The sequence below is a fragment of the Nicotiana sylvestris genome, chromosome 9, assembly GCF_000393655.2.
Source record: "Nicotiana sylvestris chromosome 9, ASM39365v2, whole genome shotgun sequence".
NCBI lineage: Eukaryota > Viridiplantae > Streptophyta > Magnoliopsida > Solanales > Solanaceae > Nicotiana > Nicotiana sylvestris.
In genome coordinates, this window is record NC_091065.1 from 181,408,768 (window position 1) to 181,423,712 (window position 14,945).

The 14,945-nt window shown below is 38.7% G+C and overlaps 3 protein-coding genes across 3 annotated transcripts; 1 reads left to right on the top strand and 2 right to left on the bottom strand.

The window, feature by feature from the left end:
- The first annotated feature begins 232 nt into the window (after positions 1–232).
- LOC104233566 (anthocyanidin reductase ((2S)-flavan-3-ol-forming)) lies at positions 233–3,240 on the top strand. The gene is made up of 6 exons (XM_009786976.2): positions 233–436; positions 632–798; positions 1,302–1,502; positions 1,973–2,132; positions 2,260–2,473; positions 2,949–3,240. The coding sequence occupies exons 1-6, from the start codon at positions 334–336 to the stop codon at positions 3,091–3,093; spliced, it is 990 nt and encodes a 329-aa protein (XP_009785278.1). The 5' UTR covers positions 233–333; the 3' UTR covers positions 3,094–3,240.
- Positions 2,136–7,414, bottom strand: LOC104233567 (small ribosomal subunit protein mS79 (rPPR3b)-like). Its single transcript, XM_009786977.2, has 2 exons — positions 6,151–7,414; positions 2,136–2,466 (listed from the first exon to the last, which is right to left on the bottom strand). The coding sequence occupies exon 1, from the start codon at positions 7,337–7,339 to the stop codon at positions 6,194–6,196; it is 1,146 nt and encodes a 381-aa protein (XP_009785279.1). The 5' UTR covers positions 7,340–7,414; the 3' UTR covers positions 2,136–2,466; positions 6,151–6,193.
- Positions 7,415–13,769: 6,355 nt separating this feature from the next.
- Positions 13,770–14,810, bottom strand: LOC138878675 (uncharacterized). The gene is made up of 2 exons (XM_070158362.1): positions 14,423–14,810; positions 13,770–14,158 (listed from the first exon to the last, which is right to left on the bottom strand). Exons 1-2 carry the CDS (start codon positions 14,808–14,810, stop codon positions 13,770–13,772), a joined length of 777 nt encoding a protein of 258 aa, XP_070014463.1.
- Between the last annotated feature and the right edge of the window lie 135 nt (positions 14,811–14,945).

Here is a 14,945-nt window from a genome sequence, read left to right on the forward strand (position 1 = left end):
AAGATATGTTTTGTGCACCAGACTGCTGTTTCTTTTTAGGTATTTTATAGTAATATTTCATGTGTATTTGTCTTTTCCTCTATTACATTATTACTATATTGTTTTTTTTTTCTTTCTATAGACCGTGCTTTGAACTTCGACGTTTGACATTTTGGTGGCATCACGTGCCCATCTACCTCTTAACCTGATGATCTTAGTGATATAAAACGATGCATCCAAATATTTAGACAGCAGACTTTCATTAATCTGATACTAGAGTATTAACATTTGAGTGTTCTCAGTAATTTGTTTCTATAAGGTTTTAAAGTCTGACTTTAAAAACATTAAGAATCCATGGCAGCTTGTGTAATTGGTGGCACTGGTTTTATGGCATCTTTGCTTGTCAAGCTTTTGCTTGAGAAAGGGTACATTGTTAATACAACAGTCCGGGACTCCGGTTAGTTTTTAAATTTAACTTATAAACACTGATAGCGTAAAGAATATTTACTCTAACAATATATTTATCTTGTTCTAACATGTTGTCTGCTTTATTTTTTAGAAAACTAGTTCACCTTATGTTCAGAGTTACACATTATTTTTTCCAATGATCTAGTAGTCTAAAAATTCTTTAATATTGTTTAATTTCTTATAGGAAATCAAAAGAAGATCTCTCACCTCTTAGCATTACATAGTTTGGGAAAATTGAGAATTTTCCAAGCTGATTTAACTGATGAAACAAGCTTTGATGCACCTATTGCTGGCTGTGACATTGTCTTCCATGTTGCAACACCAATTAATTTTGCTTCTCAAGATCCAAAGGTATACAATTATACCAAGAACTCTTAGCCTTTCAATAACATCTAATCGGCATAGGTAGATTGAGGGCCGGGTTCTATGAGTTATATTGAACCAGTTGCTTTAGACTCGAACTATAAAAAAGGTAGCCTGGTGTACAAAGCATCTCATGTTCATGCAGGCCTCCGAGGAAGGGCCGCACCCTAAGGGGTATGATGTAGACTGTCTACCCTAATGGAATCATTAGTGGTTGCTTTCATAGCTCGAATCTGTGACCTATATACACAACAACATATACTCAATTTAATCTCACATAGTGGGGTCTGGAGAGGATAGTGTGTAACCAGACCTTACCCCGACCTTGGAGATAGAGAAGTTATTTCCAATAGACAACTACTGACCTATATATAGATATATTAAAAAAAAATTCAAAATGCATACATATAATAAGATCACCCTTATGGTGAACTCTATACTCTAAAATGTGGATTCAGACTATGCTAATCGTCGTTCCTTTTTGTTGACAGAATGATATGATCAAACCAGCAATACAAGGAGTTCTAAATGTTCTAAAAGCATGTGCTAAATCAAACACAATTAAGCGTGTCGTTTTGACCTCATCAGCTGCAGCTGTGACTATCAACCAGCTTAATGGCACAGGCCTCGTCGTGGATGAGTCTAATTGGACCGACGTCGAGTTTTTGACTTCCACAAAGCCACCAACTTGGGTAATTTCACAATATTATTATTAAAATCATATGTGATTAACTGATAAACTAACTTATATGAAAGTTATAACATGAATTGTGTAACCACTTCATTTAAGAGGTTAAATTTGTTACTTAAGTATGTCCTTAACATGTAACCTTACATGCGAGCCTGATTCTTTCTGTTACTGGTCAAACATGGAAATTGCTCTTTGAATCTAGAACCTCCATACACTCTGCGACCATATTGAATTATGTGGCGACCACATCCAAAAGTTAAACTGTCCGGGAAGAAGCACTAGTAAAGGTCATTACTCGTTGGATCAACTACTTCAATTAAGGTAGCTGCCAAGGAATGAATCAAAGACCTAAGGACGTTTCCAATACTGAGTGTAGACTTTTATGTACTTAATTATGTCCTTTAACATTATGGGTTACGGAAGATCTACATGAATTGGAAGATGATTAAAAGTTCTTTTTCTACTATGCAGGGATACCCTGTCTCTAAAACATTAGCTGAGAAAGAAGCTTGGAAATTTGCTGAGGAGAACAATATTAAACTAATCACAGTAATTCCATCTCTCATGGCTGGTCCTTATCTTACTCCAGAAACTCCAAGCAGTGTTAATCTTTCCATGTCCTTGATCACAGGTCTCAATAAAATATGAGCAATATATATAATTTAACTAATGTTCATTCTGAATTTAATTTTTCTTAGTAAAATTGCAAATGAATATAGCTCAGAGAATCTGACCTTAAATTTGCAATTTTTTGACAGGGAATGAATTCCTTATAAGTAACTTGAAGGGCATGCAGATGTTATCAGGTTCAATATCTATTACACATGCGGAGGATGTTTGTCGCGCCCATATTTTTGTTGCTGAGAAAGAATCAGCTTCCGGACGATACATTTGTTCTGCCATCAACACCAGTGTTCCGGAGCTAGCAAATTTCTTGAAGAAAAGATATCCAACTTCGGGTGTTCCTACAGAGTAAGTAATGTTACCAATATTAAGCAACAATTGTTCACACTTGGGATGATATAAAAGTAGCTTTTCAAGAACAAATGCAAATGTTTCCTTGTAAAATTACGCTTCCTATTCACTTTTTGTTAGAATTGCCACTAACAGCGTATAGGTGCATCAAAGATCAGGGTCTAGAGACAACGACATGCAACTATTTAGCAAACCATAGGAGTAAAAGAGCAGGATTTAGGTATGGATAGGTCGAACTATTGGAAGAAAATAGAAAAGGAAGACTGAGTGGGAGCAAAGAAACTAGCGGACTGATCACTAAATAGATACAAATAAGTGCAAATTCTGACATCACCACAGAATACTTGGTTCTTTCGCTCCTTGGAGGCGACATTTTCCTTTTTTACTCTATTCCATTTTATTTTCATAGACAGCATTATCTTTATGGCTTAAAAGTTTGGATACTGACATATATCTGATTGATCTATTGCAGTTTCGGGGATTTCCCCTCCAAGGCCAAGTTGATCATCTCGTCAGAAAAGCTCATCAAAGAGGGATTCAATTTTAAGTATGGGATTGAAGAGATTTATGATCAATGTCTTGCTTGTTTTAAAGATAAGGGGTTACTAAAGAACTGAATAGTTCAGTTAATATTGTGCATTTGTGCCAAAGAGCGGCAAGCCGGCACTCTTCTGTTAGCATTTGCTTTGAAGAAACAAGATTGCATGTAATACTTAAAGAAGAAATATTTTAAAAATAAAATAACTCTAGTTGCTGTTCTGTCATCTCAAACAATCATTCAAGAATTACTGTTTTAAGTGGAGAACCTTCTCTTCAACGAATTTTCAGGGACTACACATGATTTATTACATAACAGGAAACTAATTTTGAAATGTTCTCTTCTTTTGGTCGTGTCAAATGTACATTTAGTACTAATTCTTTCAAAAAAATATGAAAAGAAAAAAATAATTGAAATAACGTTCATTAAGATTAATCAAAAAATCTTCCTTGCTTAATGATTGATAAATGAATAAGAACCCTTTGTAACTTAACAGAGGAGGTGATCTTGTATAGCCACACATAATAATGAGTCACACTATAAATACGGCTATACTATAGAGTATAGATTATTGCATTTCGATGTCCACAAGTCTGCATTTGTCTGATAATTAGAGACTTAGTTGATATCTGAATTGACCCTAAATTGACTCATTAATCTGGTATAATCCTAAATGGCAATAAAATCACTTGTAAAATATGATATTGAAAGATTTAATTCAAACCTAATATAAAAAGACTTTGTTCCAATTCAAAATGTGCATACAGCTTTCAAGTTAAGGAAGAACTATTTAGCACCAATCACTTGATGTTTTCTACCCTTTTATATTTTTAAATTCCATTGGCAGTGTAAACCAGATCCAATTCATCAGAACTTCCCCAGGGAGCAATAGATTCAGTTGAAGAGCAAAACAACCTAATATTTTGATACTGGCACTTTTTTCAAAACCGAGTAATCCTCGAGGGTCAGTGTCGCACAGTTCGGAACCCGGTGAACAATGGGCGCACCTTCTCTACCCTTCTCCACTTAAACACTAGGCATTTGTCTGCGACAGGATTTGAACCCATGACGTGCACCTACCACATATCACATGTTGCGCTCTTACCACTATACTAAAGTCTGGGAACATTTTGATACTGACACAGTGACACTGATCAAATTAGGATTAACTAATCAGAAACAGAAGCAACATATTTCCTGCTAATGACTATCTGAGTGCACTCATACTCAGGTACAGTTATTCTTGCACTTTCTTGTTGGAAATCGACTTCCTTTGTTTGTTGTTTAGTATCATGTTATACTTAAAGAATAACACAGTGAGCAACGCTTCCTAGTGCATAGTTCCGGGAAGAGTTTAGATATTGACAACTTCTTCCCTGTATCCTTAGATAAGTTTTGAGGCCTTGACATGACTCTTGCACATAATATAGCAAACTTGCGCCTAAATTTCATGACACTTTTATTAGTTATTAATACTTATCCCAAAAACAAAACCATTATATCTTGTTAAGCAGTTGACAGTAAGTAGGCCACGAAATGTTCCACTAACTAAAGAGTATTCTTCTTCAAGTATTTGAAATGGCACAAGAGGCAAAGAGATTAGATCTTTGGTGAGGCTAAACTCGAAATAGCTGATAGCACGTTAAAGGAAATTGAAAGGAATTTCAATCACAAAGATGCAAACACCATTTTCTTTTGTCGTTGATACTTGTGTGCGATAGTATATGACTATATTCTGTTAAGGGTCTTAATAGATCACCTATACCCTTAGTGACAGCTCTCTCTGACCATTTTCTTACATGTATTTTTTTTTTGTGAAGCAACATATTTTATATATAAGATACATTTTCTTGCATGTACATAAGAACTTTTATATATATGTTTATCATCCTTATGAGATTACACCAAAAGTAGCCTGTATAATTTACGTCTATATCTGAGAAATAGTTCTAGTTGCCAGATCGTTATAGGCATGGAATATCCTTGCTATAGAGTAAAATGTACCCATCTTAGGATATTAATGACAACAAATATATAATCAGTTTAAGCATCTTTGAATCATTAACCACACCAATATGTAACCATCTCCAAGCTGATTACGAAATCTATGGGTTAATATTTCCAGGGTTCCCACAGTACAGGAGAAATGCATCTATATTGTGTCATAGTCATTTATCTTGCTATTGGAGGAAGGTTATAGAAACTTATTGCTCTAAATGTTATCGCATCTGATCAGTGAGTCAATGCAACTCCGAAGAAGCTCAACTTGGAACAATGAGGTGCAATGCAATCCAAGTGATATCAGTTGCTTCTACAAATCTAACATTAAAAGATGACACGTTGACAAAAAGGAGGAGAAAAAATAGCCTTTTGTTGTCTGAGAACAGTTACTTTGCAACAACTTTTCTACTATTCATTTGATTTATATTTTCTTCTTTTTTCTATATCCATGATGACATTTTCTCCTTCTTGTGGGTCCTCTTTTCTGCTACTTATACGTCTCTTCTTCTCGGTTACAAATTCTTTTACTCATTTTCTAGTATGCTCTTCATTGTGTATTCTATTCCCTAAATTATGATTTATAGGCTGAATCCTTTGGAAAATGAAGAATGACTCTCGCAATAGCTGATTGTTGAGATATGACTCTTGGAGAAAGGCTTATAATTAGCACAATTGAAAAAGCTATAAAATATGATACTGGATGCTGTAACGCAGTTTTTTTTATTGTTGATTCAGTGTACTTGTTGAAATAAGTTTTAATGAGAATTAATTGAATATAATGCAAACTATGATATTAGCATGTAACAACACTATCAGAATTTCTCTAGCAATTACGAAAGGCGTGTCCAGAATGGAGTACAAAGCTACTAAAGAGTAAGCTACTAATTTCTTAACTGAGATGATATACAACCAAGATATCTATACAAAAGCCTAAAAGGTACTAGAGAGGGTCATTTTTAGCTGGAAGCCTTCTACCATTAAACCACCATGAAGTGAAGCCGTTAAGACTGGAAAACTCGTGCATAAAAGGCCGAGCAAATTATAAATTCATTTGACATCCAAAATAACAATGTATCTCATAACTAACAGATATGAAACAACCATCAAATCAAGTTCTTACACGAGGTTAACGTACCAAAATCAGCATCCAAAATGCTAAGCAACCAGCTGCTGGTTCCTTAGTCATCTGAAGGCAGTTTGAGCTTATAAAGATGGTAGTCATTTGACTTTCCCAAACGCACAACCTCCTTAGCTTCCCAAATCCTTGACGATTTCACCATTCCATCGACCACTCCTTGCAACAACTCCGCATCAACATGACACTTCTTTTTAAAAACGTCTTTGCACAACTCAAAAGCCCAATCAAAATCACCCTTTTCACAAGCAGCCGTAATGACACTTCCAAATATCACCTTGTTTGGAGAAGATCCACTCTTCACCAATTCTAAGTACCACTTTTTAGCCTCCTCCAAATTACCCATATCACAATATCCTCTAATCAAAGTGCCATAAGTAAAAACATCAGGCTTTAACTCAAAACTTCCCAGTTCACCAACAAGCTTGGCCGCCTCCGAGACTTTGCTATTATTAATCAATCCAACCAACTTAGCATTGTAACTTCTAATATCCGGAGTAACATTCTTGCTAACCATTAATTTCCACACTTTCTCAACGGCGTCAAACTTACCAGTTGAATAAAATGCACCAAGTATGGTATTAAATGTAACCAAATCAGGATTTAACCCGTTCTTTTCAATCTCATCAATCAAAGCAGCTGCTTTATCCAATGCCCCTTTATCACACAACCCCTTTATCATAATATTATACGTGACTACATCGGGCTTCACCTTAAGTTTTTCAGGCAATTCCTTGAACAAAGTCTCAAGTTTGTCATATTTCTTCGAATTGACAGAAGCCCCTAAAAGGGCATTAACGGATTTCAAAGTTTGCTTACAATTTCTGTCAGGCATTTCATCAAACACTTTCTGGGCATTCTCAAACAACCCACATTTTCCGTACAAACTAACAAGCCTTGCAGCGAAACTCTCTTTGGAAATGTCGGATTTGTATTGCTTTTGGTGTTCGAGGATTTCTTCGATCCATTTGAACTTTTTGGCTGAGGCTAATCGCTGAACTGTAGACTCGTAAATGCCGTTTTTGGTGCGGAAACGGTTGACATCTGAATACTGTTTGAATTTTTCGACGAGTCTTTTGAGGTTGCGCTCTTTGTATAAGTCATCGGAGATGGCTCTGATTGGAGATAATGAGGTTGTTGTAGCAGCAGTGGAGAAAGTACGGCGGATCGATCTGGTAAGAGTGGCCATTTGGGAAATGCACAAGTAAGGTATTGAGAAAAGACTTTTGGACTGTAGGGTTTATGGTATAGCTATCAGGGTTTTTATGCAAATGGTTCTTTTTTCTTTTTTCCTTTGGTTCTTACTTCTTACTCACATAACTAGTCATATTTCCGGTTTACTTTTTTTTAATCGTTATACCGTTATAAATATAATTCTGTTTAACGTGAATGTCAATATTTTAGAAAGATCTTAGGGCTTGTTACTTGGTTGCTAAGTTAATTTTTCCCTATAAATAGAGGGGTTCTATTCCAGTGTAATTGATCCCAAAATTCAATAAGAATTCTCTATCCATATTTTTCTCTGTAATACTCTTCTTCTTTTATTGTTTATTCACGTTATCAGCACGAAACTCTAACCAATTGAGTAAAAGCTTTGGGATTGGGCATAATAATTGTCAATTGTTCCATGAACTTCCTTCGTGATTAAATTATGGATTTAAGGTATGTATTTTACCCTATTTTTTTCTTTTATTCTATAATTTGATTTTAAATACAAACAAAGAAAATAAATTTTTATTATAACAATTATGTAGTTAGTAAGAAATTATAACCACTCGAAGTGGTAAAATTTCTATGTCTTGCCATGATTAAAGTCATGTATGATCGTGAGCACAAGAAGTGAAAACTCGTCCCATTGAATTTGCTTCATTCTCATTCCCTTAAGAGAAGGTGGTAGCAATATGTGATAAGTCTGAAAGAAGACAAAATTATTACTATGAAGGTATCAATGGATGTGGACGTGGTAATAGACGAAATTATAATCGTCATCATTGTGATAATGAGAATAATAAGGATTCTCAAAATAATCCTTCACTCTGTAAAAGTCATGTTTGTCATCGATTTGACATGAAATTTTGTAAAGCACATATAGATGATTATGGTCCATTCATGATGTGATTGTGACAACATGAGATTTATTAATACATATTTATTTTTGAAAGAATATGAACATGCTAGTGGTAGTGAATACACAGTGCAGAGTATAGTATCAGCACAACTGACCCTATGAGCTGGTAAGTGTCGAGCTTAACCTCGGAGAAGTAGTGACGAGACTAGGACAAGACTACTAAATAAACCTGCACAGTTTAAAGCATAAATGACAAGTAATAATAACGGAAACTAGTAGTTAAAGATGGGAGGAGGAAACATGTTGCGGGGAAATATCCAGTACTAACAGTAACTCAGGAAAAAACATAAAGAACATTTTAAAGTCAGCATCAGTAAGAATAAGAAAAAAGTAACAATCAATATCCACTTTCATTATTTATTGTTGCGGTGCGCAACCTGATCCAAATAATATAAATCTGTTGCGGCGCGCAATCCGATCCAAATCATATATCACTATTGCGGCGTGCAACCCGACCCCTCTTATCCTCCCTTATTACTCCATGTTGCGGCGTGCAACCCGATCCCATATAATATTGTTGCAGCGTGTAACCCGATCCCAATATACAATTCAACACCAATCACAAAAGAATTCCGGCAAGGGAACAATAAGGAAACAATACTATCCCGGCAAGGGAACCAACAATAAGAATAAACATATCTCGACAAAAGACCAACAGTATGAATTAAATACGTCCCGGCAAGGGAATCAGCTATAACCAAACTTGTACCAACATTTAACTTCACAAACGAAACCTCAACTAGAACCAATACTCAACAATAAGCAAATACCACGAGAACAAATCATGATTCTTGCCCAACACGGGGAATAAACAACTTAGGCATTTGTTGTACTTATTAAGATCATAACGATTACAATTTAGGACTCACGGACATGTTTGACAATGACGTATAGATACTCGTCACCACACCTATACATCGTACACTACATTAGCACATAGCAAATAAAGCACAATACTTATTTCCTCAAGCTAAGGTTAGACCAAACACTTACCTCAATGCCACGAACACAATTCAAGCCTCAACTACGGCTTTACCTCTTGATTCTACCACCAATTCGCTTGTATCTAGCCACAATTTACTTAATGATATCAATAAATGCTAAATGAATCAATTCTTATGCATGGAAATAGGTTTTCTAAAGATTTCCCCAAAAAGTCAAAAATCGACCCCTACCCATATGGTCAAAACCCGATTACCCATTCACCCACGAATTCAAATATATAATTTGTTTTGAAATCGGACCTCGATTCCCCAAAATTTGAAAATTCTAGGTTCTACCCAAAATACCCAATTTCCCCCATGAAAACCCTTGATTTTGAGTTGAAATCAAGTGGAAAAATGCTATATATTAAAGAAAATAAGTTAGAAATGACTTAAAATTGATTTGGAGAAGAACTTTTCTTTAGAAAATCACCCAAGAAAGCTTAGGGTTTGAGGGAGTTTGAAAAATAAAAAATTTTCGGCTAAGTTATGATTTACAGAGGTGTAGATATCGCATTTGCGGTGAAATGTTCGCAAATGCAAAATCGCAATTGTGGCCAAGGCTTCGCAATTACGAAGGAAGGCCTGCCCTGTTAACCTCGCAAATGCGAACACTATTGGAGTCGCTTTTGCGACTGGAGCTTCGCAAATGCAAAGGTCACCCCCTGCCCAGTCATTGCAAACGCGATGGTTAGTCGCAATTGCGAAGCTTGCAGACCCGCAACACACCAGCAGTTTTCTTAAGTCCAATTTCACTTTGTGGCCTATCCAAAACTCACCCGAGCCCTCGGAAAACATGCACGTAAGTCTAAAAACATCATACGAACTTGCTCGTGCAATCAAATCATCAAAATAACATCAACAACTATGAATTAAACCTCAAATTCATGAAATCACTCAAGAACATCAAAATTACTATTTTCTCAACTATAGGTCCATTTTGTACCAAACTAATTCCAATCTCTACCAAATTTTACAGTTTTAACTTAATTATTATTTCAAACTTGTATCGAGCTCCGAACCAAGATACGGGGTCGATACCATCAAGAAAATGCATCAATTCACTTCTAAAAACCTTTATATTTTCCAGAAAATAATTTTTAAAAAAAAATTATTTCTCGGGCTTGGGACCTCGGAATTCGATTTCGGGCATACGCCCAAGTCCCATATTTTACTACGGACCCTATGAGACCGTCAGACCACAGGTCTGGGTCCGTTTACCAAGAATGTTGAACAAAGTCAACTTTATTCAATTTTAAAAGCCAATTTCCTTATTTTACATTGTTTTCACATAAAAGCTTTTCGGAAACGTGTCCGGACTATGCATGCATATCGAGGTGAGACAAAGAGAGGTTTTTAAGGCCTTGGAATATAGAATTTTATTTGCAACACAAGTGATGACCTTTTGGGTCATCATATTCACCTCTAAAACAATCGTTCGTGAACATAGAAAAGAAGTACCTGAGTCAGAGAAAAGATAGGGATATCGGCTCTGCAAATCGGACTCGAACTCCCAGGTCGCTGCCTCAACAGGGTGACCTCTCCACTGAACACGTACAAAAGGGAAACTCTTCGATCTTAACTGACGAACCTGCCGGTCTAGAATAGCTATCGGCTCCTCCTCATAGGACAAGTCCTTGTCCAACTAGACAGTGATGAAGTCTAACACGTGGGATGGATCGTCGTGATACTTCCGAAGCATGGACACATGAAAAGCTGGATGCATGGCTGATAAACTCAGCGACAATGCAAGTTTGTAAACCACCTCTCCCACTCGATCAAGAATCTCAAACGGGACAATGAATCTAGGGCTAAGCTTTCCCCTCTTCCCGAATCTCATCACGCCCTTCATAGGCGATACCCAAAGCAACACTCACTTGCCGACCAAGAATGCTACATCACGAACCTTACGGTCGGCATAACTCTTTTGCCTGGACTGAGTTGTACGAAGCCTATCCTGAATAATCTTAGCCTTGTCCAAGGCATCCTGTACTAGATCCGTACCCAACAATCGAGCCTCTCCCGGCTCAAACCATCCAACCGGCGACCGACACCGCCTACCATATAAAGCCTTATAAGGAGCCATCAGGATGCTCGACTGGTAGTTGTTGTTGTAGGCAAACTCAGCTAAAGGCAAGAACTAATCCCACGAGCCTTCAAAGTCAATAACACAAACTCGGAGCATATCCTCTAAAATATGAATAGTACGCTTGGATTGCCCGTCCATCTAAGGATTAAATGTTGTGCTCAACTCGACCCTGTATGCCCAACTCACGCTGAACTGCCCTCCAGAAATGTGAAGTAAACTGCGTACCTCGATCCGAAATGAAAGACACGGGCACACCCTGAAGACAAACAATCTCCCGGATATAGATCTCGACTAACCTCTCAGAAGAATAGGAAACTACCACAGGAATGAAATGTGCTGACTTGGTTAGCCTATCAACAATAACCCACACTGCATCGAACTTCCTCTGAGTCCGTGGGAGTCCAACAACAAATTCCATAATGATACGCTCCCACTTCCACTCAGGAATCTCAATCTTCTGGAATGAACCACCAGGTCTCTGATGCTCGTACTTTACCTGCTGACAATTCAAACACCGATCCACATATGCAACAATATCCTTCTTCATCCTCCTCCACCAAGAATGCTGCCGCAAATCCTGATACATCTTAGCGGCACCTAAATGAATAGAGTACCGGAAACTATGAGCCTTCTCTAAAATCAACTCTCGAAGTCCATCCACATTAAGCATACAAATATGACTCTGCATCCTCAAAACTCCATCATCTCTAATTGTAACCTGCTTGGCACTTTTGTGCTGCACTATGTCTCCAAGGACAAGCAAATGAGAATCATCATACTGCCAATCTCGGATACGCTCAAATAATGAAGAACGAGTGACTGTGCAAGCCAACACATGGCTGGGCTCAGAAACATCCAACCTCATAAACTGATTAGCCAAAGCTTGAACACCCAAAGCAAACGATCTCTCACCGACTGGAATATACGCAAGACTACCCATACTGGCTGACTTTCTACTCAAAGCATCGGCCACCACATTGGCCTTTCCCGAATGATATAAGATGGTGATATCATAGTCTATCAATAGCTCCAACCATCTTCTCTGCCTCAAATTTAGCTCCTTCTACTTGAACAAATACTGTAGACTCTTGTGATCCATGAACACCTCACATGATACGCCATACAGATAATGCCTCCAAATCTTCAACGCGTGAACAATGACTACTAACTCCAAATCATGAACTGGATAATTCTTCTCATGAATCTTCAACTGTCGCGAAGCATAAACAATGACCTTACCATCCTACATCAACATCGCACCAAGTCCAATACGAGATGCGTCACAATAAACTGTATATGGCCCTGAACTTGTGGGCAAAACCAACACTGGCGCCGCAGTCAAAGCTGTCTTGAGCTTCTGAAAGCTCGCCTTACACTCGTCCGACCACCTGAACTGGGCACCCTTCTGGGTCAACATGGTCATCGGGGCTACAATATATGAAAACCCCTCCACAAACCGATGGTAATAGCTTGCCAAACCCAAGAAACTCTAGATCTCTGTAGCTGATGCAGGTGTAGGCCAGTTCTTGACTGCCTCTATCTTCTTCGAATCTACCTGAATACCCTCTGCTGATACAACGTGACCCAAGAATGCAACCAAACTCAACCAGAACTCACACTTTGAAAACTTAGCATACAACTGACTATCTCTTAAAGTTTGAAGAACAACTCTCAGATGTTGCTCATGCTCCTCCCGACTGCGGGAATAGATCAAAATATCATCAATGAAGACTATCACGAACGAATCCAAGTAAGGCTTGAACACTCTGTTCATCAAATCCATAAAAGCTTCTGGGATTTGTCAACCCAAATGACATCACCAAGAACTCATAATGCCCGTACCGAGTGCAGAAAGCTATCTTAGGGACATCGGATGCCCCAATCCTTAACTGATGGTAGCCAGATCTCAAGTCAATCTTCGCAAATACCTTGGCACCCTGAAGCTGATCAAAAAAATCATCAATCCTCGGCAATGGATACTTATTCTTGATTGTAACCTTGTTCAACTGCCGATAATCTATACACATCCTCATCAATCCATCCTTCTTCTTAACAAACAACACGGGCGCACCCCAAGGCGAGACACTAGGTCTAATAAAGCCTTTATTAAGCAAGTCTTGCAACTGCTCCTTCAATTCTTTCAACTCAGATGGGGGCATACAATACGACAAAATAGAAATGGGCTGAGTGCCCAGAGCCAAATCAATGTAGAAGTCAATATCCCTATCGGGTGGCATACCCGGCAGGTCTGAAGGAAATACCTCAAGAAACTCACGAACAACAGGCACAAAATCCATAGAAGTAACCTCAACACTAAAATTACGAACATATGCCAAATAGGCCAAACACCCCTTCTCGACCGACACCGAGCCTTCATATATGAGATAACCCTACGGGTAGAATGGCCAGGAGTCCCTCTTCACTCTAAATGAGGTAAACCCGGCAAGGCTAAGGTCACATTCCTGGCATGGTAGTCCAGGATAGCGTGGTAAGGTGATAGCCAGTCCATCCCCAATATGACATCAAAATCAACCATGTCCAAAAGTAACAAATCTACTCGAGTCTCAAGACCCGCAATCACGACTATGCATGAACGATGGACATGATCTACCATTATAGAATTACCCACCAGTGTAGACACATATATAGGAGCACTCAAGGAATCAATAGGCATGACCAGATACAGTGCAAAATAAGATGACACATAGAAGTATGTAGATCTTGGATCAAATAGAACTGAAGCATCTCTACTACAAACCAGAACAGTACCTGTGATAACCGCATCTGAAACCTCAACCTCAGGGCTGGCTGGAAGAGCATAACATTAGGGATGGGGCCCACCACTCTAAACTACATCTCTGGGATGGCCTCCTGCTGGCTGGCCTCCACCTCTAGTGACCTGACATTCACCTCTAATACCTCTACCTCCACCTCTAGCACCTCTACCCCCACCCCTAGCTGGCTGAGCGGATGATGGAACACCCGGTGCCTGAACCATAGCATGGGAACCCTGCTGCTGTGATCGAACACCCACTAATCTCGGATAAGCCCTCCGGATATGACCATACTCACCGCACTCAAAGCATCCACCTGAGTGCTGCGGCTGAGGGAACTGAGATGGGCCCTGGCGGACCAGCTGACCATGAGAATAACTCTGAATAGGAGGTGCTCTGATAGGAGCTGATGGTGCACGGTAGGACTGCTGATCAGAATACTTCATATGAGAACCACGGCCACCTAAAGCACCATGAGAGGTCTGAAGTGCTAAATGAAATAGCCTGGGAGGATGGCCCTTACCAAAAGAATCCCTGCCTCCAAATGAGGCACCACTGAACCTGCCTGAATGATGGGGCCTCTTGTTAGACCCCTGACCACTCCCCTGCGATAGAACCATCTCAACTCTCATGTCCACATTGTCCGCATCCTGGAAAGAAATCTCGCTCCCAGTCTCCTTAGCCATCTACAATCGAATCGGCTGAGCGAGTCCCTCAATTAATCTCCTCACCCTCTCTCTCTCGGTAGGAAGTATGATAAGAGCATGACGGTCCAAAGCAATGAATCTAGTCTCGTACTGAGTGATGATCATAGAACCATG

What these genes read in the sequence shown, in the direction of transcription:
- LOC104233567 (XM_009786977.2), bottom strand. Translation starts at nt 7,339, where the DNA reads ATGGCCACTCTTACCAGATCGATCCGCCGTACTTTCTCCACTGCTGCT.
- LOC104233566 (XM_009786976.2), top strand. Translation starts at nt 334, where the DNA reads ATGGCAGCTTGTGTAATTGGTGGCACTGGTTTTATGGCATCTTTGCTT. An exon ending in TACAACAGTCCGGGACTCCG is followed by an intron (nt 437 to 631) that starts GTTAGTTTTTAA and finishes AATTTCTTATAG; the next exon opens with GAAATCAAAAGAAGATCTCT. An exon ending in ACTTCGGGTGTTCCTACAGA is followed by an intron (nt 2,474 to 2,948) that starts GTAAGTAATGTT and finishes GATCTATTGCAG; the next exon opens with TTTCGGGGATTTCCCCTCCA.
- LOC138878675 (XM_070158362.1), bottom strand. Translation starts at nt 14,810, where the DNA reads ATGGCTAAGGAGACTGGGAGCGAGATTTCTTTCCAGGATGCGGACAAT. An exon ending in AGGTGGATGCTTTGAGTGCG is followed by an intron (nt 14,159 to 14,422) that starts GTGAGTATGGTC and finishes ATGCTCTTCCAG; the next exon opens with CCAGCCCTGAGGTTGAGGTT.